This window comes from Rhinoraja longicauda, chromosome 26 (assembly GCF_053455715.1).
Source record: "Rhinoraja longicauda isolate Sanriku21f chromosome 26, sRhiLon1.1, whole genome shotgun sequence".
Lineage (NCBI taxonomy): Eukaryota > Metazoa > Chordata > Chondrichthyes > Rajiformes > Arhynchobatidae > Rhinoraja > Rhinoraja longicauda.
In genome coordinates this window covers 1,891,133-1,918,923 of record NC_135978.1, presented here as the reverse complement: position 1 = coordinate 1,918,923, position 27,791 = coordinate 1,891,133, and the positions used below count along the sequence as shown (strand labels likewise).

The 27,791-nt window shown below is 45.0% G+C and overlaps 1 protein-coding gene across 5 annotated transcripts in view; it reads left to right on the top strand.

Moving 5' to 3' along the window:
• The first annotated feature begins 1,210 nt into the window (after positions 1–1,210).
• Positions 1,211–27,791, top strand: part of LOC144606453 (sodium-dependent serotonin transporter-like) — a 51,028-nt gene continuing 24,447 nt past the window's right edge. The window contains exons 1-7 of one of the 5 annotated variants that reach the window (XM_078422564.1): positions 1,211–1,495; positions 1,719–1,833; positions 5,775–6,300; positions 12,733–12,867; positions 14,997–15,216; positions 21,527–21,665; positions 27,129–27,263. In XM_078422564.1, the coding sequence (XP_078278690.1) occupies positions 5,907–6,300; positions 12,733–12,867; positions 14,997–15,216; positions 21,527–21,665; positions 27,129–27,263 (1,023 nt within the window). In that variant the 5' untranslated portion in view covers positions 1,211–1,495; positions 1,719–1,833; positions 5,775–5,906. Of the gene's footprint in view, positions 1,523–1,718; positions 1,834–2,027; positions 2,081–5,774; positions 6,301–12,732; positions 12,868–14,996; positions 15,217–21,526; positions 21,666–27,128; positions 27,264–27,791 lie in introns of those variants that run through there. The other 4 variants (XM_078422565.1, XM_078422566.1, XM_078422568.1 and 1 more) reach the window with 4 other exon arrangements.

Below are 27,791 nucleotides of genomic sequence, written 5' to 3'. Positions count from 1 at the left end.
GGACCAGTGACCAGTTGCAAACATCTCCCCAATCAGAGAAGATCAGGACCAAGATCTACCAGTGAGAAGTGACTAGGACGAGTATCACATTCAGCAAAACGGTACCAGGAACAAACATCTCCCCCAGTCAGAGAAGACCAGGAGCAAACATCTCCCCCAGGGAGAGGACACCAAGCGCAAGTATCTCACCAGCGTGAGGGAACCAGCAGCAAACATCTCCCCCAGTGAGAGGGGACCAGGCGCAAGGCTCACGCCGGTGAACGGAGACTAGGAGCAATCTGGAGACTAGTTAGAGGTGACCAGAAATAAGCATCTCCATGGAGAGAGGACATCAGGAGCAAGGTTGCCCACAGTAAATGACCAGGGACAAGCATGACACCAGTGAGAGGTGACCAGCGAGAGGTGACCAACGAGAGATGGCCAGTGTGAGGTGACATGGGAGAGGTAATGTCTGCAGATTTGGCAGAGACAGTAACAGTTTGTGCTACACGTTTAGGCAATGGATAATGACTAATAATATAGGAGAACTCAAATCTTGTGGATGTGTGCGTGTGTGCATGTGTGTGTGTACGTATGTGTGTGTTTGTGTTTCGCTCTTTGCGTGTCAATGTGCTGATGGAAGACGACTCTAGCCTTATTGTAGATGTTAAAAAATAAACTTTATTCGTAATAAAACATCTGTACAATGCGAAAAAACTGTGCAAAACTCTTAATGCATCCTTGGTGTGTCTCCACATTGAATATCACTCGTGTTATACCCAGTGGTGTTGACACCTCCCTTTGCACCTAAACCATGGGGTGATATTTTCCTCCTGGGATAAATAAAGTTCTATCGTATCATATCATATGGTATGGTATGGTATGGATGTCCCTACTCATGTTTCAGGGGGTGTCCCCACCAGATACTCTCTGCCTTCCACTCAATGTCCAGTAGGACATTAGACATTGGAAATTGATTCTAACTTTAATGTGAAGGTAGACACAAAAAGCTGGAGTAACTCAGCGGGACAGGCAGCATCTCTGGAGAGAAGGAATGGGTGACGTTTCGGGTCGCGACCCTTCTTCAGACAAGTATTTAAATCAATTTTCAACAGGACATTCGGGGAAGGAGCCTAGGCTGTGGTCCTCCCCCACAGAGCCTTGGCGTTGGCTGGAGCGGCAGTCCCTGTCCACCCAGTTTCAGTCTCGTTGCATTTGTGTTTGCAATTGGGCCACTGTATCTGTAGTTGTGCTCGCGTCTAACTTTCCACAAGCGTTAGGTTTTAGACTAGCAAGGCGCTGCATGCGGGGCTGCGTCAAGATCTTTCAGTTTGATACATGCACCGAGTGAAGAACAAAGGATATTAATTGTGTGCGTTAAAAAAAAAACCCCACAAACGGTGGATATAAGAGCAGGTTTGCAAGTAATGGTTTGCAGATTAGTGTTGACTGACTGCAACATCGAGGATCTGTGGTGTGTGAAATTGAATCTACTGGTGACAACCTGCAAAAAAAGGCAAGTGTTTTAGAAACCGAAAGAAAGGTTTGAGTTTTGTTTAAACTTTTTTTTGTGTTTGTGTTTGTGTATATATGTGTGTGTTGGTTAAATACACAAAAGGTATTAACATCCACACCAGGTGTTGGCTAGCTGTGTTTACTTTTCCTCTTTTATATATTGAAAAAAAGTGAAGGTAATTTATATGAAGCACCTGTTTTGTTTCGTTTTATTTCGGAGACAGTTTTATGGAAAACATTTGGAACACAACACGAAGTAACTCAGCGGCTGTGTAGGAAGGAACTGCAGATGCTGGTTTACACTGAAGACAGACACAAAATGCTGGAGTAACTCAGCAGGTCAGGCAGCAATCTTTCATTTTTAAAAAACACCCGCACTTGTGAAGAAGTCTCTCAGTCAAAGTGCGAATCTCCCGTTTAAAACCCGCACTCGTCTATCAGTTCCACAATGTGGCCGTTTAGCGTTCCAGCTTCCACTTAATATACCATCGTGGGGAATGAAAGTCTACTTTTAAAAAGCCCCACGCGTGTAATTGAAAGCATATTGCTTTCATTCTGGATTTTTGTTAAGGAGTCTAAAGACAAAGTCAGTTCTTAGTGCTAACATTTTTTTAAGTATTTGACACTGTTGAATGGACACTAAAAATGTGTGGAGAGTTTGTGCTCGTTATTTTATTTTCAATAATATATTTTGTATATCTTAATTTATTTTATATTTTTGTTTTAATATATTATAATATTTTATATAAATATAATATTTTTGTTTTATATATCATATATTTTCTTTTTATACATCATCTATTTTATTATGAATACATTTTATTTTTGTTTATTATATTTAAAATAATATATATATATTTACTTTACTTTTTTTAAATGTTTTTATTAAATATTATGTATAATATATTTTATACTTTTATATATAATAATATCTTTTAGGTCTTTATATGTTAGTATATTTTTTTATTATGAATACATTTTATGTTTGAATTTTAAAAAAAAGGTTTTGTTGTACAATCTGTATCTATACATGATTACAATCGATTACAATCGATTCATTTACAGTGTACAGATACATTATAAGGGAATAACATTTAGTGCAGGGTAAATCCAGCAAGTTCGATCAAGGATAGTCTGAGGGTCACCAACAAGGTAGTTGGTAGTTCAGGACTGCTCTCTGGTTATGGTAGGATATAGTTGCCTGATATCAGCTGGGAAGAGACTGGCCCTGAATTTGGAGGTGTGTGTTTTCACACTTCTGTACATCTTGCCCGATGGGAGAGGGGAGAAGAGGGAGAGAGACTGGTCCTTGATTATGCTGCTGGCGTTGCCGAGACAGCTTGAGGTGTAGATGGAGTCAATGGTCTGAGCTGTGTCCACAATTTGCTGCAATTTCTTGCGGTCTTGGATGGAGCTGTTCCCAAACAAGGTGTGATGCATCCTGATAAAATGCTTTCCAAGCTTTGTAAATGCTTTGTAAATCCAAGTACAACGTATTTAAAACCTCTTGCAGTTGACCGAAAATGAATAGATGTCCTTGTATGTAGAGTGTTCATTTAAAACTGTAAGCGACATCTGATCTACATGGTATGCTTGGAATTATGTTTTTTTTTCTTTTCGCAATGACGTTCCTTCCTATGTTAATCTGCACCAAAATAAATCTAGTCACCCGATATAATCTGTAGTTGCTTGGGTACAAAAATATCACAGGACATGGAACTGGCATTCTCCAAATAAGGGGTATTGTCAATTTATTGTTTGTTGAGTTTGGGCTTTTAAATATTACCTCATAAAACGATTGGTTTAATTAAGGGGCCATCCCTGATAATGCACAGTCTTTTCCAACACTCCTGTGGTTAGTAAGGGTGTCAAAGGTTACGGGGAGAAGGCAGGAGAATGGTGTTGAGACAGCATGATCTAATGACAGAAGAAAGGTCCCGACCCGAAACATCACCTATCCATGTTCTCCAGAGATGCTGCCTGACCCAGTTACTCCAGTATTTTGCGTCTATACATTAAAGGACGCTCTTTTAGTAAGGAGTTGAGGAGGATTTTCTTTAGTCAGAGGGTGGTGAATCTGTGGAATTCATTGCCATTGCCTTTGGTCTGGGCAGCAAAGAGCTTGAATTACCCTTTCCTTGAATACTGATGATGGTTAGAACATATGACAGTGATAACAGATTCTTACATCTGGCAGATTAATCCTATTTTAATAGATCACCTTTAAAGAGGTAATAAAATCGCTCATGGTCCCAGCAGTTAGTGAAAATACACATGAGAGACTTGTTCACCTAGTGTAGTGTTTAATGAAATACCTGATTGATGATTCCAACCTTTAGTGAAGTTCTCAGTTTTGAAAGATTTCGAGGAAGGATAATGTCGGGTGAGGACTCAGAAAATAAATAGCTTGGATGCCACAAGTTTTATTCTATAAGTACAGTACTTGCAATAACCAGTTACAGTTTTCACACAGAATTAACCAAAGGTGTGAGATGTACTCTCAATTTTATTTCAAATATAGAAAATGTCTCGTAAAATTACTAGAGATGGGAAAGAAATGTTCTTAAACCTTAGAAAGGTGTCATGGTGGCTCAGCCGTAGTGTTGCTGCATCACAGAGCCAGAGACCTGGTTTCCCTCCCGACTATGGGTGCTGTCTGTACGGAGTTTGTACTTTCTCCCCGTGACCTGCGTAGGTTTTCTTCGAGATCTTCGGTTTCTTCCCACACTCCAAAGACGTAGAGGTTTGTAGGTTAATTGGCTTGGTATAAATGTAAAATTGTTTCTAGTTTGTGTAGGATAGTGTAGCATAATGTTTATGAATTGTTTGAAAATATAATCACACACAAGTTCATGTATCATCTGCATTTATTTTCCTAATAACTTTACTTTATTAGCTACGACTTCTCTATATCTGTAAATATGACTGGATTTTTAAAATATTTTAAGAGTAAAGTAGAAATGTTAAATTAAAAATAACTAAGCAATTTTGCTCCATTTAAATTTCTGAGGAGATTGGAAACAATCAAGAATTTGTTCCACCCCGGTCATTCCTTCTTCTCCCCGCTCCCATCCTGCCTTCTCCCCATAACCCCTGACACTAGTACTAATCAAGTATCTGTCAATCTCCCCCTTAAAAATACCCAATGACTTGGCCTCCACAGCTGTCTGTGGCAATGAATTCCACAGTTTCATCAGCCTCTGGTTAATGAAATTCCTCCTCGTTTCCTTTCTTAAGGTACGTCCTTTTCTTCTGAGACTGTGCCCTCTGGTCCTAGATCCTCCCACTGTAGAGGTAGATGGGCAGATGACATTTCAGGTCGGGACCCTTCTTCAGCCTGAATTTACTTGTCATGGAATCATAGGGTACATTGCGGAAACAAATCTGCCATACCGGCCAACATGTCCCAACTACACTAGTCCCAACTGCACACGTTTGGTCCATATCCCTCCAAACCTGTCCTAACTGTTTGGATCTGTCTAACTGTTTCTTAAATGTTGGGATTGTCCCTGCCTCAACTACCTCCTCTGGCAATTTGTTCCATACACCCACCATCCTCTGTTTGAAAAAGTTACTCCTCAGATTCCCATTAAATCTTTTCCCCTTCACCTTAAACCTATGTTCTCGTGTCCTCGATTCCCCAACTCTGGGCAAGCGGCTCTGTGCATCTACTCTAACTATTCCTCTCATGCTTTTATACATCTCTATAAGATCACCCTTCATCTTCCTGCTCTCCAAGGAATAGAGTCATAGTCTGCCCAACCTCTCCCTGTAGCTCAGACCTTCAATGTTCCCTGGCCACATCCTCTAAAAGATCATAGTCATGGAGTGATACAGCGTGGAAACAGGACATTGGCCCAACTTGTCCACACCTGCCAACATGTCCCATCTACACTAGTCCCACCTGCCTGCATTCTGTGAAGAACATTTCACCTTTGCTTTGATGTCATAAGGTCATCAGGAATAGGAGTAGAATTAGGCCATTCGGCCCATCAAGTTTACTCTGCCATTCAATCATGGCTGATATATTTCGCCTTCCTTACCCCATTTTTCTGCCTTCTCCCCATAACCTCTGACACCTGCACTAATCACTTGGTAATACATTTATTACTCTTCAACGTTTCAAGGTCAGTTTATTGTCACATGTACCAATTAAGGTACAGTGAAATTTGAGTTACCAAATTTGAGCTGTGTTCCTCCAGAACTTTGGGTTTTGCTTAAGATTCTAGCCGCTGCAGTCTCTTGTGTGTTAATTTATGTTTATCTTTTTGTGTCTATAGAATCTGCAGGATTGAGCGGGGAGTGTAAGACTTGTGAAGAACAGTGGAACTTCCATCGAGAAGTTTCATTTGAGGGGCCGCACAGTGGTCTTGACTCCAATGGACATCAGAGAGGTCCCCTAGATCGGTGAAATGGAGATACTACATCCCTTGAACAACGAGGTCTATCCCCTCAACCCGGAGAAGCCGACGGCAGAGCCCGCCAAGGAGGAGGACGATTACAAGGAGAACGGGGTTTTGATCCGGAGTCCCAGTACTGCCCAAAAGATCCTGGGGAAGGATCGCAAGGCACCGTCCAACCTTCAGGAGAAGGGCGAGGAAGCCCAGGCCTCCGTCAGTGGACCTACAAGTGAGGGTGAGGGAGGAGGCGGTGCTCCACCCCTGCCCTCAGAGGCGCACAAGACCGTCCCTGGAAGTCGAGAGAGTTGGAGCAAAAAAGCAGACTTCTTGCTATCGGTCATTGGCTACGCGGTTGACCTCGGCAATGTGTGGAGATTCCCCTACATCTGCTATCAGAACGGAGGCGGTAAGCAATCTCTGATCATTGTCATTCTTGACCACCTGCACCATCTTCCAACCCTCCGTCTCCGAACCCCTCCGACTCCGAACTCCTCCATCTCCCAATCCCTCATCTCCCAATCCCTTCCAAACCTTCACCATTTCCCAATCATTAGACTTTGGACTTTGGAGATACAGCGTGGAAACAGGCCCTTCGTGTTCACACCAATCTGCACGCCTTTAGAGTGGGATGAAACCGGAGCAAACCCCTGTGGGAGAATGTGCAATCTCCACATGGACAGCATCCATAGTCGGGATTGAACCCGGGTCTCCGGTTTCCTCCCACACTCCAAAGACATACAGGTTTGTAGGTTAATTGGCTTGGTATAAATGTAGATTGGTGTGTTTTCAATAGTACTAGTGTACAGGGATTGCTGGTAGGTGCGGACCCATTTCCGTGCTGTGTCTTTAAACCTATCTTTTCACTTCATGATTTTATACACCTCTTTACACCAAGGAATAATGTCCTAACCTGTTATGATTTGATCTACCTTGATCTCAATTGTGAAATGGTGAGAATTGAATTGAAAGATACAACATGGAAACAGGTCCTTCGGCCCACTGAGTCCACGCTGACCATCGATCACCCGTTCACACTAATTCTACGTTATCGCACTTTCTCATCCACTCCCTACACACTGGGGGCAATTTACAGAGGGCCGATTAACCTACAGACAACATGTCTTTGGGATGTGAGAGGAAACTGGAACACCCGGAGGAATTCCACGCGATCACAGGTAGAACGTGCAAACCCCGTACAGACAGCACCCGTGGTCAGGATCCAACCCTGGTTTCTGGCGCTGTGAGGCAGCAGCTCTACCGCTGCGCCAACCATTTGTATATATTAACTTGTTAGGTTAAAGAGTCATGCAGTGTGGAAACAGGCCCTTGGGCCCAACTTGCCCATGCCGACCAACATGCCCCAACTACACCAGTCCCCCTCTGCCTGCATTTGGCCTATATTCCTCTAAACCTGTTCGATCCATGTACCTGGCCAAGTGTCTCTTAAACGTTGTAATAGTACCTTTCTCAACCACCTCCTACGGCAGCTCGTTCCATACACCCATCATCCTTTGTGTAAAAAACACAGTTACTCAGGGTCCTATTAAATCTTTCCCCCCTCACCTTAAACCCATGTCCTCTGGTTCCCAATTGCCCTACTCTGGGCAAGAGACTCTGCATTCACCCGATCTATTCCACTCACAATCTTGCACACCACTATAAGATCATCCCACATCCTCTGCGTTCCAATGAATAAAGTCCTAGCCTGCTCAACCAATCCTATAGCTCGGCCCTCGAGTCCTGGCAACATCCGCGTAAATCTTCTCTGCACCATGATGGGATATTTTGGGTGGAGTAGAGAATTTTGTGGTTATAGCCCTTGGGATGAAAATTATGACGTATTGGGGCAATAACACTTTACAAAATGGTTTGCACCTGCTTAGTTCAGTTTAGTTTATTGTCATGTGTACCGAGGTCTCGGGCAGATAAAGCTCGCCAGCCTGGGAAGGCAGTCCATCTAGGAGAGGGAAAACTGATCTAAAACCTCCACTGCTTTGTGGCCATATCCAGTCATGGAAAAGGCTCCAGGAGTAAACCTCAAGAAAAATCCGGAGTCGGAGTCCCTAAGGCAGTTCGTCGTTGTCTACAACATCGTTCTGGCAGCTCCTGTTACGGCGCTGTGCGTTTTTACACTTCTGTACCTTTTGCCTGATGGGAGAAGAGGGAGTGACTGGGGTGAGACTGGTCCTTGATTATGTTGCTGGCTTTGCTGAGGCAGCGTGAGGTGTAAATGGTGTTGATGGAAGGGAGATTGATTTGTGTGATGGTCTGGACAGCAAAAAGCTTGAAATGCCCTTTCCTTGAATATTGATGTTGGTTAGAACATTTGAAAGTGATAACAGATTCTTACAGCTGACGGATTAATAATAAAATCGCCCATGTTCCCAACAGTTAGTGAAGATACACACTAGAGACTTGTGAGTGGGGATGATATGCAGTGTGAGGTGACCCATCTGTTGTAAAGGTTTGGATTAGAGTTTTACGTTATGTAAATATTGTCTCAAAGATTCCTGGAGTTGTACTATGGTTAACAAGTGTTCAAGATCAATCACCGAGAGTTTAGTTTAGAGATACAGCGCAGACACAGGCCCTTCCGCCCTTTGAGTCCACGCCAACCAGTGATCCCTGTGCACTAGCACTATCCTACACACTAGGGACAGTTTTCAGAAGCTAGTTAACTTACAAACCTGCTCGTCTTTGGAGTGTGGGAGAAAACCGTAGCACACGGAGAAAACCCACACAGGTCACGGGGAGAATGTACAAACTCCGTACAGACAGCACCCGTAGTCAAGATTGAGCCAGGGTCTCTGGCCCCCTGAGGCAGCAACTCTACCACTGCGCCACCGTGCCATCCTAAGTCAAGTTTTACAAAAAAAGACACATATGCTGGAGTAACTCAGCGGGTAGGCAGCATCTCTGGAGAACATGGATAGGTGACGCTTCACAGATTGCTGGAGTAGTTCAGCGGGTCAGGCAACATCTCTGGAGAACATGGATAGGTGACATTTTGGGTCAGGACCCTTCTTCAGACAGGGCAGAGAAAACTGGAAAAGAGTGGTGGGGTGTGACAAAGTTTGGCAAGTGACAGGTGGATACCGGTGGGGGGGGAGTGAAAAGGAGAAGGAGGTTGTTTGTAGAATAGTTACCTATAATTGGAGAATTAATTGTTCATACCATTGGGTTATAAACTGCCCAAGTGGAATATGAGAGGAATAGATAAACACAGTCTGTAGCCCAGCATATGGGAATCAAGAACCAGAGGACATAGGTTTAAGGTGAGGGGGGGCGAGATTTAATAGGAACCTGACACGTAATTTTTTTATAGATACGGTGGTGGGTGTATGGAACGAGCAGTCGGAGGAGGTATTTTAGGCAGGTACTATCGCAACATTTAAGAAACATTTGGACAGGTACGTGGATAGGACAGGTTTAGAGGGTTATGAGCTAAATGCAGGCATGTGGGACTAATGTATATGGGGCATGTTGGTCGGCGTGGGAAAGCTTTTAAAGGACAAAACAGGGTGGTGAGGGCCTGGAACATGCTGCCAGGGTGGTGGTGGGGGCAGATACAATAGTGGTGTTTAAGTGGCTTTTGGATAAGCACATAGATATTCAGGGAATGGAGGGACATTGTGGGCCAAAGGGCCTGCTCCTATACTATAGTGTACTATGTAGAAGATGTGGGGGAACCTCATTGAAACATACAGAATAGTGAAAGGCCTGCATAGAGTGGATGTGGAGAGGATGTTTCCACTAGGGGGAGAGTCCAGGACCAGAGGTCATATCCTCAGAATTAAAGGACGTTCTTTTAGGAAGGGGATGAGGAGGAATTTCTTTAGCCAGAGGGTGATGAAGATGTGGAATTTATTGCCACAGAAGGCTGTGAAGGCTAAGTCAGTAGATAATTTTAAGGCAGAGATGGATAGATTCTTGATTAGTACGGGTGTCAGAGGTTATGTGGAGAAGGCAGGAGAATGGTATGTAGGTAGATCAGCCATGATTGAATGGCGTATTAGGCTTGATGGGCCGAATGGCCTAATTCTGTTCCTATCACTTATGAACATGAACGTATGTGGCCATTGCAGGCAAAAGGTGCTCTTTCTAGACCTGGACTTGTAGCTTTGAGCCATTATAGTCCGTATGTTGAGATCACAGCGCTGATGTGATTTAATGCCACACACTGGGGTTACAGGCCAAAGAGTTAAAATGGTGTGGGTGGATGCGGAGTCCAACACAGGCAGGCAATGCAGACTTTGTACTTGAAAGGCCATTAACGAGCCAAGAGAGGTTTTACACTAATCCCTCTGCTTCATCTCGTTTTTTTTTTGTTATTTCCAGTTACTGTAAGCTGCTTTCATTTTCTCAGTCCCGCACAGTGTGTCTTGCACTGCATTCTCTGCATTATTAGCTCAAGCTTCTAAATCACTGATCCATTAATGTATAATAACTGCACTCTAACCGTTGGGCTAAGTCAGGGTGTATTTCGAAACATAGAAACATAGAAAATAGGTGCAGGAGAAGGCCATTTGGCCCTTCAAGCCATTCAAATAATCATGGTGAATCATCCAAAATCAGTACCCCATTCCTGCTTTCTCCACATATTCCTCGATTCCGTTAACCTTAAGATCTGAATCTAACTCTCTCTTGAAAACATCCAGTGAATTGGCCTCCATTGCCATCTGTGGCAGAGAATTCCACAGATTCATAACTCTCTGGGTGAAAAAGGTTTTTCCTCATCGAAGTCCTAAATGGCTGACCCCTTATTCTTATATTATGACCCCTGGTTCTGGACCCAAGGTGCTCCGGTCTCCTCCAAGATGTAACAAAGATGTACAGGTCTGTTGGTTAATTGACTTCTGTAAAATTTGTTTGGAGGCTGTCATGCAAACTGGTTCCTCCACACTTAAAGACAATTTAATACAGTTTTAAGGGTGGCAAGGTGGCGCAGCGGTAGAGTTGCTGCCTCACAGAGCCAGAGACCCGGGTTCAATCCTGACTACGGGTGCTGTGTGTATGGAGTTTGCACATTCTCCCCATGACCTGCGTGGGTTTTCTCCGGGTGCTCGGGTTTCCTCCCACGCTCCAAAGACGTACAGGTTTGTTGGTTAATTGGCTTCGGTAAAAATTGTCGATTGTTCCTCGTGTGTGTAGGATAGTGCTACTGTACGGTGTAGTCGGTGTGGACTCACTGTATCTCTAAAGTCTAAAGACAATGGTTGATCAAATCTGGTTTGGCTGAGAAGTTTTTCCCTATTTTTTGTGACACGGTGGTGCAGCGGTAGAGTTCCTGTCTTACAGCACCTGAGACTCGGGTTCATCCCTGACCTCTGTTATTTTCTGTGTGGAGTTTGTACGTTCTCCCTGTGACTGTGTAGGTTTTCTCCGGGTGCTCATTCCAAAGATGTGCGGATTTGTAGGTTAATTGTCCCTCTGTAAATTGCTCCTAGTGTGTAGGGAGTGGATGAAAAAGTGGGATAACGTAGAACTAGTGTGAACGGGTGATGGATGGTCATATGGTCAAAAAGGATAGGAGTAGAATTAGGTCATTTGGCCCATCCGGTTTACTCTGCCATTCAATGATATCTGATCTCTCTCTCTCTCTCCTAACCCCATTCTCCTGCCTTGTCCCTGTAACCTAAGACACGTGTATGTTCTCCAGAGAAGCTGCCTGACCCGCAGAGTAATCCAGCACTCTGTGAAACGTTACCTATCTATTTTCTCCAGAGATGCTGCCTGACCCGCTGAGTTACTCCAATTTTGTGTCTATCTTTGATATGTCCTTTTATTCTGAGGCATTTTGCTCTGGTCCTAGACTCTCCCTCCCACTACTGGAAACATCCTTTCCACGTTCACTCTATTCATGTCTTTCATTATCTGGAAGGCTTCAATGAGATCCCCTCCCCCTCCCATTGAGATCTCCCAAAATAAGCACAATATAAACCAAAGTAAACACAATATTTCAATCTGAAAAGTCACCCATTCCTTCTCTCCAGAGATGCTGCCTGTCCCACTGAGTTACTCCAGCATTCTGTGTCTATTTACACAATATTCAATTCAGTTTAGTTGAATTTAGTTTATTGTCACTTGTACCGTGATACAGTGAAAAGCTTTTGTTGCGTGCTATCCAGTCAGCGGAAAGACTATACATGATTACAATTAGGCCGTCCACAGTGCACAGATACATGATAAAGGGAATAGTGTGAATAACATTTAGTGCATGATAAAGTCTGATCAAAGATCTCCATTGACGTAGATAGTAGTTCAGGACTGCTATCTGGTTGTGGTACCATGGTTCAGTTGCCTGATAACAGCTGGGAGGAAATTGTTCCTGAATCTGGAGGTGTGCGTTTTCACACCTCTGTACGTTTTGCCCAATGGGAGAGGGGAAAAGTATCAGTTTATTGTTATGTGTACCGAGCTACAGTGAAAGGCTGTCCTAAAGGTGTTAAGAAAGAGGAAGTAGTCAGGATCAAACTTTAGTTTAGTTTAGAGATGCAGTGTGTTGAAACATGCCCTATGGCCCACCAAGTCCATGCCCACCAGCGATCCTTGTACACGAGCACTATCCTACACATACGAGAGACAATTCACAATTATACCAGGCGAATCAACCTACAAACATGCACGCCTTTGGAGTGTGGGAGGAAACCGGAGCACCCGGAGAAAACCAATGCGGTCACGGGGAGAACGTACAAACTCTGTACAGACAGCACCCGTAGTCAGGATCGAACCTGGGCCTCTGGCACTGTGAAGCAGCAACTCTACTGCTGCGCCACCGTGCTTAGCGAAACTTTCCGCTTGTAATACTGATGTTGTCTTCATCTGTCCTGAACTGCAGGGGCCTTCCTACTGCCCTACATTCTGATGGCGATATTTGGTGGCATCCCTCTCTTTTACATGGAATTGGCACTAGGGCAGTACCACACGACCGGAGCCATCTCCATCTGGGCAAAGATATGCCCGCTCTTCAAAGGTAAGCCTTCACTGGAGTTTAAAAGAATGAGGGGGGACCGAATCAAAACGTACAGTATAGTGATAGGCATGGATCGAGTAGATGTGGAGAGGATGTTTCCTCTAGTGGGAGAGTCTAGGACTACAACGCACAGCCTCAGATTTTAAAGGACGTTCCTTTCGGAAGGAGATAAGGAATGAATGAATGACTAAGTTTATTGGCCAAGTATGCATATACAAGGAATGTGCGTTGGTGCTCCACTCACAAATGACAACACAAACATACAGTTAACAATTAAGAATAAAGCATAACCACATCAAAACTGTCAGAAGGTGGTTAATCTGTGGAATTCTTTCACAAAGAAGGCTGTGGAGGCCATGTCAATGGATATATTTAAGGCAGAGATAGATAGATTTTTCATTATTACTGTGTCAGGGGTTATTGGGAGAAGGCAGGAGAATGGGGTAAGGAGGGAGAGGTAGATCAGCCATGATTGAATGGTGGAGTAGACTCGATGGGCCAAATAGCTTAATTCTGCTCCTATCATTTATGATCCTATGAAGCCCACTGTTTCCTTCGTTTCTCTTAGTCATAGAGTAATACAGCATGGAAACAGGCCCTTTAGCCGACATGTCCCATCTCCACTCGTCCCACCAGCCTGCATTTGGCCCATATGCCTGCATTTGGCCCATATCCCTGCAAACCTATCCTATCCATGTACCTGTTAAATGCTTCGTAAACATTGCGAAAGTCCCAGCCTCAACTACCACCTCCGGCAGCTCAGTTCAGTTCAGTTTAGTTTATTGTCAAGTGTACTGAGGTACAATGAAAAACTTTTGTTGCCTGCTATCCTGTCAGCGGGAAGACTATACATGATTACAGTCGAACCATTCGCAGTGTAATCATGTATTCTCTTTCTGCTGAACCCGGGTCTCTAGCACTGTGAGGCAGCAACTCTACCGCTGTGCCACCGCTCATTCCAGGCACTCTCCGCTCTCTGTAAAACAAGAAGACCTGCCCCACATATCGCCTTGTAAACTTTTCCCTTCTCACCGTAAAAGAGCAAAACATGGTGTGACATCTGGATTTTATTACTCGTGGGATGTGCAGCTAACCTCCTATTATAACGTGGAGGCCCCATCAAAGGATGATCGGGGCACTGTCTTCCCGCTGCTGAAACTGCCTATTATTAGTGCAAAACGTTTTCCAAAGTGGGAAGATCAAAAGCAGCAGCAGAAAGGCATGCCCTGCCCACAAGCAATAGCTGAACTCACTGTTTTCACGCTGGTTGGGCAATATTGTCACTTACACTTCCCGCTGCCGAATTTTTCCAGTGATTCAAAAAGTTATTTTTTTAGAATTCATTGGAAAATGTTGGGATGGACGAAGCCAGCCTTCCTGATGAGTTTGTTAATCGCAGACACCCACAGGGTTGACAAGCTCTTCAGGAAGGCCTGCACCATCCTGGGGGTGAAGATGGAACATTTTGGACAATACAGCTCACCACCTCCATGACACACTGGTCAACCAGAGGAGCACCTTCAGCAACAGACTGGTTCCATCAAGATGCAGCACAGAACGCCACAGGAGATCCTTCTTTCCTGTGGCTATCAAACTGTACAACTCCTCCCCCTTCTGTCGTGGGGTAGACTGACTCCCCCTCCTCCCCGCCACAATCCTTGCACATCCCTTTCCACTTGTCACTTTAATTTTACTTTAATAGAACAAATAAATGAAAGATATGCAAAAAAGTAACAATGATAAAGGAAACAGGCCATTGTTAGCTGTGGGCTAGATGAAAACGAGTTACAGACAATGAGGCTCACCAGGACCACAGTGAAACTAGTACAACGACTAAAGTGGGGGAGGGATGGTGAGAGACGGAATGCAGGGGTTATTTGAAGTTAGAGAAATGAATATTCATACCACTGGGTTGTAAGCTGCCCAAGCGAAATATGCTGTTTCTCCAATTTACGTTTGGCCTCACTCTGACAATGGAGGAGGCCAAGGACAGAAAGGTCAGTGTGGGAATGGGAAGGAGAATTTTAAAGTGTTTGGCAACCGGGTGATCGGGTTGGTCTGGGCGGACTGCTTGTTCCTTCTGCAATAAAATAGCTTGATTTTACAAAAACCTTTTTGATTTCCTGCAGGAATTGGATATGCAATCTGTATAATAGATCTGTATATTTCCTTTTACTACAACACCATTATCTCCTGGGCTCTGTTCTACCTCTATTCATCATTCAATTCCGTGCCTCCCTGGACTTCCTGCATGAACGAGTGGAACACCGCCAACTGCACCAACTACTTCCACAAGGGTAACGCCACCTGGACCGAGTTCTCCGTCTCACCAGCGGAGGAATTTTATGTGTAAGTGCACGTAAGTGTTAGAAACATAGAAAATAGGTGCAGGAGCAGGCCATTCGAGCCAGCACCGCCATTCAATATGATCATGGCTGATCCAAAGTCAGTACCCCGTTCCTGCTTTCTCCCCATATCGCTTGATTCTGCTGGCCTTGAGTATATCTAACTCTCTCATGAACACATCCAGAGAATTGGCCTCCACTCCCTTCTGTAGCAGAGAATTCCACAGATACACAACACTCTGGATAAATCATTGTGTGATTGGAGGCAGTGCCAACAGTTACAACAGTTTATTGGTCTTGGTTCATTATTGGTGTTGGCTTACAGAGAACGTTGCGCAGTGGTACAGACACTGCCTGACAGTGCTTGCAGCACCACAGGCCCGGGTTCGACCCTGTGTAGGGGGGCTGTCTGTACGGAGTTTGTTCATTCTCCCCGTGACCTGCCTGGGTTTTCTCTGAGATCGGTTTCCTCCCACACTCCAAAGATGTACAGGTTTATAGACAATAGACAATAGGTGCAGGAGTAGGCCATTTGGCCCTTTGAGCCACCACCGCCATTCAATGAGATCATGGCTGATCATCCACAATCAGTACCCCGTTCCTGCCCTCCCCCCATACCCCCTGATTCTGCTATCATTAAGAGCTCTATCTAGCTCTCTCTTGAAAGCATCCAGAGAATTGGCCTCCACTGCCTTCTGAGGCAGAGAATTCCACAGATTTACAACTCTCTGAGTGAAAAAGCTTTTCCTCATCTCCGTTCTAAATGGCCTACCCCTTATTCTTAAACTGTGGCCCCTGGTTCTGGGCTCCCCCAACATTGGAAACATGTTTCTTGCCTCTAGCGTGTCCAATCCCTTAATAATCTTATGTTTCAATAAGATCCCCTCTCATCCTTCTAAATTCTTGTGTAGGTTAATTGGCTTGATGTAAGTGTAAATTGTCCCTAGTATGTGTAGGATAGTGTTAATGTGCGGGGATCGCTGGTCAAAGGGCCTGTTTCCGCGCTGTATCTCTAAACTAAACTAAAATAACAAGATGGCAACCATCCCAGTGATATGGGCCAAACGCAGGCAGGTGGGACTAGTACAGATGGGCCATGTTGGTCGTTATGGGAAAGTTGGGCCGAAGTGCCTGTTTCCATGCTCTATGACTGACTGTTACTTCATCTTGTGTTGTTCCATTGTTGACTGAGTTGCCAGCCTCATAGCTTAGTTTTGGCTTTACGTGCGAAAATGAAGTCAGTCTGAAGAAGGGTCTCGACCCGAAACGTCACCCATTCCTTCTCTCCAGAGCTGCTGCCTGTCCTGCTAAGTTACTCCAGCATTTTGCGTCTATGTTTGGTTTTAAACCAGCAGCTGCAATTACTTCTTACACTTTACTCGTTAACCTCTAACGTCGTTGGAATGTGGGAGGAAACTGGAGCATCCGGAGAAAACACAAGCAGGTCACAGGGAGAACGTGCAAATTCCACGCAGACAGCACACACAGTCAGGATGGAACCCAGGTCTCTGGCGCTGTAAGAAAGCAACTCTACCGCTGTGCCACCATGTTGCATCTCAAACTCAATCCTTTCTCAGTATTATTGAAACTGAGATAGAGAGAGGTTGGACAGGCTGGGACTTTTTTCTTTGGAGTGTAGGAGGCTGACAAGTGACCTTATTGAGGTGTACAAGATCACAAGGGGCATGGATAAAATGAACGTTCATGAATGTAAAACTGTTCTCTGCCGTAATGCATGGCTGTATTCAAACAAAGGCGCAGGTTGTGTTTAGAATTGAAACATTCCCCGAGGAAGCCTGAGAGTACATATTGAGCACTCTGGGTCGACGGGGAAACGGAGAGACCAAAGGGTCTAGGCAGAGCCAGCGGAAAGACCATCAGTGTGCAAGCTGATGCAAGGCTACAGAGGATGTTTAAAGCTGCAGAGATACTTCAGAAGAAGGCTTGAGAGCTTCACAGACAACAGAGAAGATGAGGGAGAGTCATCGGAGGTCATAGTTGTCGTTAAGCAGCATGTTGTCAAGTTGGAAAGGGTGCAGAGAAGATTTACGAGGATGTTGCCAGGACTCAAGAGCTTGAGCTATACAGGGAGTGGTTGAGTTGGCTAGGACTCTATTCCTTAGAGCGCAGGAGGCAGAGTGGTGATCTGATAGAGGTGTTTAAAATCGCGAGAGGAATAGATAGGTTAAATGCACAGTCTCTTGCCCAGAGTAGGGGAATGGAGAACTAAGGGCATAGGTTTAAGGTGAGGGGGGAAAGAGTTAATAGGAACCTGAGGGATACTTTTTTTACGCAAACGGTGGTCATAAGATCATAAGTGATGGAAGCAGAATTAGGCCATTCAGTCCATCAAGTCTACTCCACCCTTCAATCATGGCTGATCTATTTCTCCCTCCTAACCCCAATCTCCCGCCTTCTCCCCATAACCCCTGATACCCAATGGTGAGTGCATGGAACGAGCCGCCTGTGGAGGCAGTTGAGGCGGGGACTATCACAACCTTTAAGAAACATTTGGACAGGTACGTAGATAGAGGTATATGGGTCAAACGCAGGCAGATGGGACTAGTGTAGATGGGACATGTTGGTCGATGTGGGTAAGCCATGCTGACGGGCCTGTTTCCACACTGTATCACTCTATGACTAGTGTAGCTGTGGCATGTTGGTCAGTGTGGGTAAGTCAGGCTGAAGAGCCAGTTTCCATGCTGTAGCACTCTGTGACTATGACTAGTGTAGCTGGGGCATATTGGTGGGTGTGGGTAAGTCGGGCTGACGGGCCAGTTTCCATGCTGTAGCACTGTGACTCTTGGTACAAGATGGTTGCAGAGCTCTGGATAATCAGGAGGTAAAGAATGGAGGTTTGAGCGCAGCATGGTGGCGCAGCGGTAGTGTTGCTGCCTCACAGCGCCAGAGACCCGGGTTAGATCTTGACTACGGGTGCTGTCTGTACAGAGTTTGTATGTTATCCCCGTGACCTGCGTGGGTTTTCTCCGGGTTCTCCGGTCTCCTCCCACACTCCAAAGACATACAGGTTTGTAGGTAAATTGGCTTGGTATAAATGTAAATTGTCCCTAATGTGTAGGATAGTGTTAGGGTAGGGGGATGATCGCTGGTCAGCGTGGACTCAGTGGCCCGAGTATCTGCCCTGTATCTCTAAAGTCCAAATGATGTGTACATTTGGGGAACGTCCTTGCGAGAGGTGGCTGGCCACTCGTTCACGAGTACAAAGTGAGGAGCAGCAAATCAATAGCTCTGTTTACACATCTCCACTTTCATGCGCAGTATTTCTGCGTGTATTTGATGGCCTTGGATTTCAGCCATAGAATCGTACAGCAGGAAAACAGGTCCTTCAGTCCACCTTGTCCATGCCCACCAAGTTGGCATACTGGGGCTAGTCCCATTTGCCTGCATTTGGCCCATATTCCTCTAAACCCCCCAAATATCTGTCCAAATGTCTTTTGAAAGTCATAAAAACCTGTTTCCTTCGACAGGCTGCCTGATAACTGAAGCGGCCTCAGTTCCAGTGTGTTAGAACTTTGCTGTGCGGTGGATGTTATTAATGAGGTGGTAAATGGCTTAGATTTGGGTAAGGTGCTTGAACTTTTTTTAGTGTAGGAAGGAACTGCAAGTGCTGGTTTGCACCGAAGATAGACACAAAATGCTGGAGTAATTCAGCGGAACAGGCAGCAACTCTGGGGAGAAGGAATGGGTGACATTTTGGGTCTGAAGAAGGTTCTACACCCGAAAAGATGCTGCCTGTCCTGCTGAGTTACTCCAGGTTTTTGTGTCTATCTTTGAAGTTTTTTTAAGTATGGTTTAGATTAAAGATGCAGCACGGAAACAGGACCTACGGTGCTTCACATGTTCCTGACCGTGTCACTGGACACAATGTCATACGATCACAAGGTCATACGATCACAATCTCCGCCTTCAAAATATCCATTGACGGCCTCTGCATCACATTAAGTCTAATCTGCCATTCAATCATGGCTGATCTATCTTTCCCTCTCAACCCCATTCTCCTGCCTTCTCCCCATAACCCCTGACACACGTACCAATCAAGAATCTGTCAATCTCCACTTTAAAAATATCCACTGACTTGGCCTACACCGCCGTCTGTGGCAATGAATTCCACAGATTCACCACCCTCTGGCTAAAGAAATTCCTCCTCATCTCCTTTCTAAAGCAACATCCTTTTATTCTGAGGCTGTGCCTTCTGGTCCTAGACTCTCCCAATGGTGGAAACCTCCTCTCTACATCCACTCTCTCCAGCCCTTTCACTATCCAGTAGGTTTACGTGAGGTCCCCCCCTTACCTCAATGAGATCTCAATAAGTTCCTCCTCATCACCATTCTGTTTGTCATGTAGTTATAGTCAAATAGCACGGAAACAGGCCCTTCGGCCCAATTTTGTACACGCCAACCATCATGTCCCATCTGTTAATTCCCAGAATGGCGGGACTGTCGTATGTTGAAAGGCTGGAGCAATTAGGCTTGTATACACTGGAATTTAGAAGAATGAGGGGGGATCTTATTGAAACATATAAGATAATTAGGGGATTGGACACATTAGAGGCAGGAAACATGTTCCCAATGTTGGGGGAGTCCAGAACAAGGGGCCACAGTTTAAGAATAAGGGGTAGGCCATTTAGAACGGAGATGAGGAAGAACTTTTTCAGTCAGAGAGTGGTGAAGGTGTGGAATTCTCTGCCTCAGAAGGCAGTGGAGGCCAGTTCGTTGGATGCTTTCAAGAGAGAGCTGGATAGAGCTCTTAAGGATAGCGGAGTGAGGGGGTATGGGGAGAAGGCAGGAACGGGGTACTGATTGAGAGTGATCAGCCATGATCGCATTGAATGGCGGTGCTGGCTCGAAGGGCTGAATGGCCTACTCCTGCACCTATTGTCTATTGTCTATTGTCTATATCTGTACTAGTCCCACCTGGCTGCTTTTAGCCCACATCTCTAAACCTGTCCACTCCACATGTCCCCACCCTCATCGTGTCTCTCGCCAATGTTACTCTGTCCCCCCCGAGGACCTTGTCGAGTTTGTACACTCACCGCCATGCAATTCACCTACAAACCTGTACGACTTTGGAGTGTGAGAGGAAACCGGAGCACCCGGAGAAAACCCACATGGGGGAGAAACTCTGTTCAACAGCACCCGTAGTCAGGCTCCAACCCTGGGTCTGTCAGATACAGCAACTCTACCGCTGCACCGCCGTATAGTATCACCTCTTAAAAGTTAAGGACTAAATTTTCAAATATTTAATATGACAGAAAGATTATTAAACATTTAAACTTAAAACTTATTAATTAAAGTAGGCAGTCAAATCTTTAACCAGCTTGTACAGATCGTATAGGATGACAATTATTCATAGACACCAACAGCTAGGAACAATATAGATGTATTCAATGGGTATTTTTAAGGCAGAGAAAGATGGATTCTTGATTAGAATGGGTGCCAGGGGTTATGGGGAGAATGCAGGAGAATTCAGAGGGAGAGATAGCTCAGCCATGATTGAATGGCGGAATAGACTTGATGGGCCAAATGGCCTAATTCACAAGTTCGCAAGTTCACAAGTTATAGCAGTAGAATTAGGCCCTTCAGTCCATCAAATCTACTCCGCCATTCAATCATGGCTGATCTCTGCCTCCTAATCCCATTCTCCCGCCTTCTCCCCATAACCCTTGACACCCTAATCAAGAATTTATCTATCTTAAAAATATCCATTGACTTGACCTCCACAGCCCCCTGTGGCAATGAGTTCCACAGATTAACTACCCTCTGACTAAAGAAGTTCCTCCTCACCTCCTTACTAATCCTGATCCTACAACTTATTACTTATGAATATAAGTAGCGGCATCTTTACGTCTATAAAAGATCATCACATGTCCCTTGCACAGACAGAGTTGTGAAATGCCCTCCTGCCCCTGTTCATTCCCACCATCTAATGCCTGAAGCATTCCTTCTTGATAGACGCCATGTTTAGTTATTTTACTTTTGTGTGTTCAACCCTGCGAGGTCAAATTCTAAATGGCGTGGCTTTCACTGAGGTTTTGATTACCTGATCTATCTCTAAACTATTTCCAGTTCTTGTGAAAGTTTGTTTTGTCTAAACTATCATGTTTCACCTCTCCCATGGTTGTTGTTTGACCTCCTGAGTATTTTCGGTATTCTCTCATTTTTGTTATATTTCTGAATTCTTTAGACTTTAGATACACAAATATAGCACAGAACTAAACTAAAATGAGGCGTTTGGGATGTAAATTTGCAATTGAAAGTATTCTTGTAACCTGACAGATCTTCTTTATTTTGCAGTCGCCATGTGCTTATGGTTCATAAATCGAATGGTTTGGGTGATGTTGGCGGTATCAGCTGGCGCCTTGTAATTTGTCTGATCATAGTATTTACTGTGGTGTACTTCAGTATTTGGAAGGGCATACGGACCTCTGGAAAGGTAGGTGAAGTTAAGTCAAAATGGGTCAAGACTTTTTCACACAAAGGGTGGTGGGTGTATGGAACGAGCTGCCGGAGGAGGTAGTTGAGGCTGGGACTATCCCAACGTTTAAGAAACAATTAGACAGGGACATGGATAGGACAGGTTTAGAGAGATATGGGTCAAACGCAGGCAGGTGGGACTGTAGCAGCTGGGACATGCCGATGTGGGCAAGATGGGCTGAAGAGCCTGTTTCCGTGCTATATGACTCTACAACTACATGACAAATAGAATGGAGATGAGGAGGAACTTTTGAGATCTCATTGAGGTGGGGTGGGGAGGGGAGCTCAATTAAACTTACTGGATAGTGAAAGGCCTGGATAGAGTGGATGTGGAAAGGAGGTTTCATTTCATCATCATTTTCATTTCATCATTTTATTTCGTACATGTTAAAAGACATCAACTAAAAAACAAAAACAAACAAACAAAAAACAAAAAGACTCTTCCAGTAGTGGGAGAGTCTAGGACCAGAGGGCACAGTCTCAGAATAAAAGAATGTACCTTTAGAAAGATGTGGAGGGATTTCTTTAGCCAGAGTGTGGTGAATCTGTGGAATTCATTGCCACAGACGGCGGTGTAGGCCAAGTTATAGGATATTTTTCAAGTGGAGAGTGATAGGTTCTTGTTTAGTACGGGTGTCAGGGGTTATGGGGAGAAGGCAGGAGAATGGGGTTAGGAGAGATAGATCAGCCACGATTGAATGGCGGAGTAGAAGTGATGGGCCGAAAGGCCTAATTCTGCTCCTATCACTTATGAACTTATGACGATGACTTCCTGATTATTGTACTCAATGCCTCAATGTTGGGCAGTGTGGGCAAGTTGGGCCGAAGGGCCTGTTTCCACACTGTATCACTCTATGACTAATTCCACAGATTCACAACTCTCTGGGTGAAAAAGTTTTACCTCATCTCAATCCTAAATGGCCTACCCCTTAGGCTACCCAAGTGAGACTAGTGTAGCTGGGACATGCAGGTCGATGTGGGCAAGTTGGGCCGAAGGACCTGATTCCATGCTGTATCACTCTATGACTCTATGACCGATGAGGGCAAGCATACCATATGCCTTCTTCACAAGTCTAACTAGTGTTGCCACTTTCAAGGAGTTATAAACTTAGACCCTGAGATTCCTCTGTTCATCACTGCTGTTAAGGGTCTTGGTAGAGTAACTGTATACATTCAACCCACATTTGACCTCCCAAAGTGTTACACCTCACACATGCTCGGATTAAAATCCTGCTGTATCCTATGGCATCTAATGAAATATTCATGTCTATGGTTGAACATTCTATTTAATGACTTTAGTAGAAGTGTCGAAACAACTCTATTGATTTACGCAATAAAATTAGACACATTAAACCGTGGGTGGCACGGTGGCGTAGCGGTAGTGTTGCTGCCTTGCAGAGCTTGCAGTGCTTGGAGACCCGGGTTCGATCCTGACTACGGGTCCTGTCTCTATGGAGTTTGTACATTCTCCCAGTGACCTGCGTGGGTTTTCTCCAAGATCTTCGGTTTCCTCCCACACTTCAGAGACGCACAGGTATGTACATTAATTGGCTTGGTGTAAATATGTAAATTGTCCCTAGTGTGTGTAGGATTGTGTTCATGTGCGGGGATCGCTGGTCAATGCGGACTAGGTGGGCCAATGGGCCTGTTACCGCACTGTATCTGTAAACTAGAGTAAACTAAACTAAACAAAAAAATCCCCTTCATCTTTACTCCTCACAATTAATACGCTCACAGCACGATATCGACTTCAGAACTGAATCACAGAACTATTCCCCCCAAATTTTTTTAGAAGTCATTAGTTTTGTTCACTGAAGCAGAACCAAAAAAATCTACCACAAAACAAGTGCATTGGTCAACTAAATTGAAGGCTGGAAAATTATATATTATTTTCAAATTACTGATGGAAATCTCGATTCTTAATAAAGTGTAGTGTAAAACAAAGTAATCCGGGATCTGGTTGTTTGGGAATTGAGAAGTATCTTTCCCTGGGTTATGTTTTCCGCGCGGTCTTTGAACACACTGTGGTCCACATTCTCTTTAAACAAGCTTGGAACTTTAGTTTAGTTCCGAGATACAGCACAGAAACGTGCTCTTCGGCCCACCGAGTCCACTCCGACCGGTGATCCCCGCACATTAACAATATCCTAGCCACACTAGGGCCAATTTACAATTATACCAAGCCAATTAACCTACAAACCTGCACGTCTTTGGAGTGTGGGAGGAAACTGGAGCACCCGAAGAAAACCCACGCAGGTCACGGGGAGAACGTACAAACTCCGTACAGACAGCACCCGTGGTCATGATCAAACCTGGGTCTCTGGCGCTGTGAGACAGCAACTCTACCGCTGCACCACTGTGCTGCCCTGGTTTTTGTGCTTTCTTTAAACTTGCCTCGTTTTCTGGAAAATTTAAAACGTTAATTAAAATTTTGCAAGGATATTAATATTAGCAAAGCTAATTGTCTACAATATTCACCAGTGCGGTACAATCAGTCATACGGAGGAGGCATGATTGTTAGAATTTTATTTTAATTGTTTTATTCCCCAGATGGGCAATTAAATTAAAGGGTGGAGCAGTGGTGCAGCGGGTAGACCCGGGTTTGATCCTGACTAAGGGTGCTGTCTGTGTGGAGTTTGCACGTTCTCCATGTGACCGCATTGGTTTTCTCCGGACGCTCTGGTTTCCTCCCACACTCCAAAGATGTACAGGTTTGTAGGTTAATTGGCTTGAAGTAAATGTAAAATTGTTCCTAGTGTGTGTAGGATAGTGCTACTGTACAGGGATTGCTGGTCGATACAGACTTGGTGGGCCGAATGACCTTTTCCGTGCTGTAGCTCTGAAAAATCTGAAGTGTACAAAATCATCAGGGGCACCGATAAAGTGAGCACTCACAGTCATTTTGCCAGGGTGGAGGATTGTCAGGGGTTATGGGGAGAAGGCAGGAGAATGGGGTTGAGAGGGAAAGATAGATCAGCCATGATTGAATAGCGGTGTGGACAATGGTCCGAACGGCCTAATTCTGCTCCAATCACTGATGAACTAATGATTCTAATACCGGAATGGATGATCGATAGCTAGCATGGACTGGATGGGCCGAAGGGCCAGTTTCCATGCTGTATTGTTCAATTCAGTGCAATCTGTATGTGTCTTGAGACCACAGTTCCTTCTCACTTGTGCTGTGAACATCCTCAGTCCCGTTTGCTGTCCTGACCTTGACCCCAGTGTTGTTAAACACACGCCTTTGGCTCTGCTGACTGCGACAGAACAGAACTGGCAAGGTCGGCCTCGTTTAAAGGTTACCTTGCATCTCGTAAACCCCTTTGTTCTTCCGATCTGAAATGCAGTGAAGTGCCCTGGGTCTTACCGCATGGTGAGAAGCCTGGATAGAGTGGATGTAGAGAGGATGTTTCCACTCGTGGGAGAGTCTAGAACCAGAGGGCACAGCCTCAGAATAAAGGGACATACCTTTAGGAGGGAGATGAGGAGGAATTTCTTTATTCAGAGAGTAGTGAATCTGGAATTCATTGCCACAGAGGGCTGTAGAAGCCAAGTCAATGGATATTTTAAGGTAGAGACAGATAGATTCTTGATTAGTACGGGTGTCAGGGGGTATGGGGGGAAGGCAGGAGATTGGGGTTAGGAGGGAGAGATAGATCAGCCATGATTGAATAGCGGAGTAGACTTGATGGGCCCAATGGCCTGATTCTGCTCCTATCACTTATGACCTTATGAACACAGACCTATATCATATCATATATATACAGCCGGAAACGGGCCTTTTCGGCCCACCAAGTCCGTGCCGCCCAGTGATCCCCGTACATTAACACTATCCTACACCCACTAGGGACAATTTTTTACATTTACCCAGCCAATTAACCTACATACCTGTACGTCTTTGGAGTGTGGGAGGAAACCGAAGATCTCGGAGAAAACCCACGCAGGTCACGGGGAGAACGTACAAACTCCTTACAGTGCAGCACCCGTAGTCAGGATCGAACCTGAGTCTCCGGCGCTGCATTCGCTGTAAAGCAGCAACTCTACCGCTGTGCTACCGTGCCGGCCTAGCGTTTAGTCAGACCTGACCAACTATAAAGGATTCTAAAGAGGCTGGGGTATGGAAGCATGAAGTTAAACAGGGCGCCAATATTTGAGGGGACTTTAGAGATACATCGCCGTAACAGGCCCTTAGGCCCACCGAGTCCTCGCTGACCAGCACACTAACACTATCCTATACACTAGGGACAAATTACAATTTTACTGAAGCTAATTAACCTACAAACCTGTACGGCTTTGGAGTGTGGGAAGAAACCGGAGCACCCGGAGAAAACCCACACATGTCACAGTGCAAACTCCATACAGACAGCACACGTAGTCAGGATCGAACCCGGGTCTCCGGCACTGGAAGGCATCAACTCTACCGCTGCGCCACCATGCCACCCTCTAATAGAAACATAGAAAAAAAGGTGCCGGAGTAGGCCATTCGGCCCTTTGAGACAACACCGCTATTCAATATGATCATGGCTGATCATCTAAAATCAGTACCCTGTTCCTGCATTTTCCCCATATCCCTTGATTCCTTTAGCCCTAAGAGCTAAATCTAACTCTTGAAATCCATATATATTTATTTCATGTCCAAGTTAAATAAACATTTAGGCAGGAACATGGATAGGACAGGTTTGGAGGTTTATGGGCCAAACGCGGGCAGGTGGAACTAGTGTAGATGGGTCATGATGGTCGGTGTGGGTGAGTTGGGCTGAAGGACCTGTTTCCGTGCTGTACGACTTGTCAATATTTATGGAGAACTGGTAGCAAAAATAGGAATTTATATGACGTGAATTAGATGGCGTGGAGTTATTGTGTTTGGAGAAGCTGAGCAAAGATAAATCATTTTCCAATCAGATTTTCTGACATGATGTAATGGAGACTGGTACATGGATAGGACAGGTTTAGAGGGATATGGGCCAAACGCAGGCAAGTGAGACTAGTGTAGTTGGGACATGTAGGTCGGTGTGGGCAAGTTGGGCTGAAGGGCCTGTTTCCACGCTGTATGTTGCAAAGATAGACACAAGAAACTGGAGTAACTCAGGGGGACAGGCAGCATCTCTGGAGAGAAGGAACGGGTGGCATTTCGGGATGAGACCCTTGAAGTTGTCATGACCCATGAACATTTGCCTTGATCACATTCCCTTTGTCCTGTTTTCACACCTTACACTCCTTATCTATACATTTCCTTATCTATGTACCTCCCACTACCCTGACATTAGTTTGAAGAAGGGTCTCGACCCGAAATATCACCCATTCCTTCTCTCCAGAGGTGCTGCCTGTCCCGCTGAGTTACTCCAGCTGTTTGTGTCTAATTTGGGTTTAAACCAGCATCTGCAGTTCCTTCCTCCACTCTACATATGTTGTGTTCCTGTAGGTGGTGTGGGTGACGGCCACTCTGCCCTATATCGTGCTGTTCATCCTCCTGATACGTGGGGCCACACTGCCAGGGGCTTGGCGAGGAATCGTCTTCTACCTATATCCGCAGTGGGGAAAACTCTTAACCGCTCAGGTGAGTGGGGCGATCAGGCAAACATGAACTTGTCCAGGTTGTCAGCAAGTTTGGAATCATCCCGATCAATCTCTTTTGCGAGGTGAATCAGTGGAATTCTTTGCTGCAGAAGGCTGTGGAGGCCAACTTAATATATATTTTTAAGGCAGAGATGGATAGATTCTTGATTAGTACGGGTGTCAGGGGTTATGGGGAGAAGGCAGGAGAAAGGGGTTAGGAGGGAGAGATGGATCAGCCATGATTGAATGGCGGAGTATTCTTGATGGGCCAAATGGCCTAATTCTACTCTTATCACTTATAAACATGAACTTTTGCATTGGTTTTTACATTTACCTTTTTCTCCTTACTTGCGCCGGTGAAGGTAGCAGGTAGTCCACCTGTCAGGTAGTCCAGCCACCTGTAACCTCTGCACATCCAGAGAAATACTTCAAAGAAACAGTTCAACAGGTACATGGATAGGACAGGTTTGGAGGGATATGGACATAGCACAGGCAGGCGGGACTAGTGTAGATAAAACATGTTGGCCGG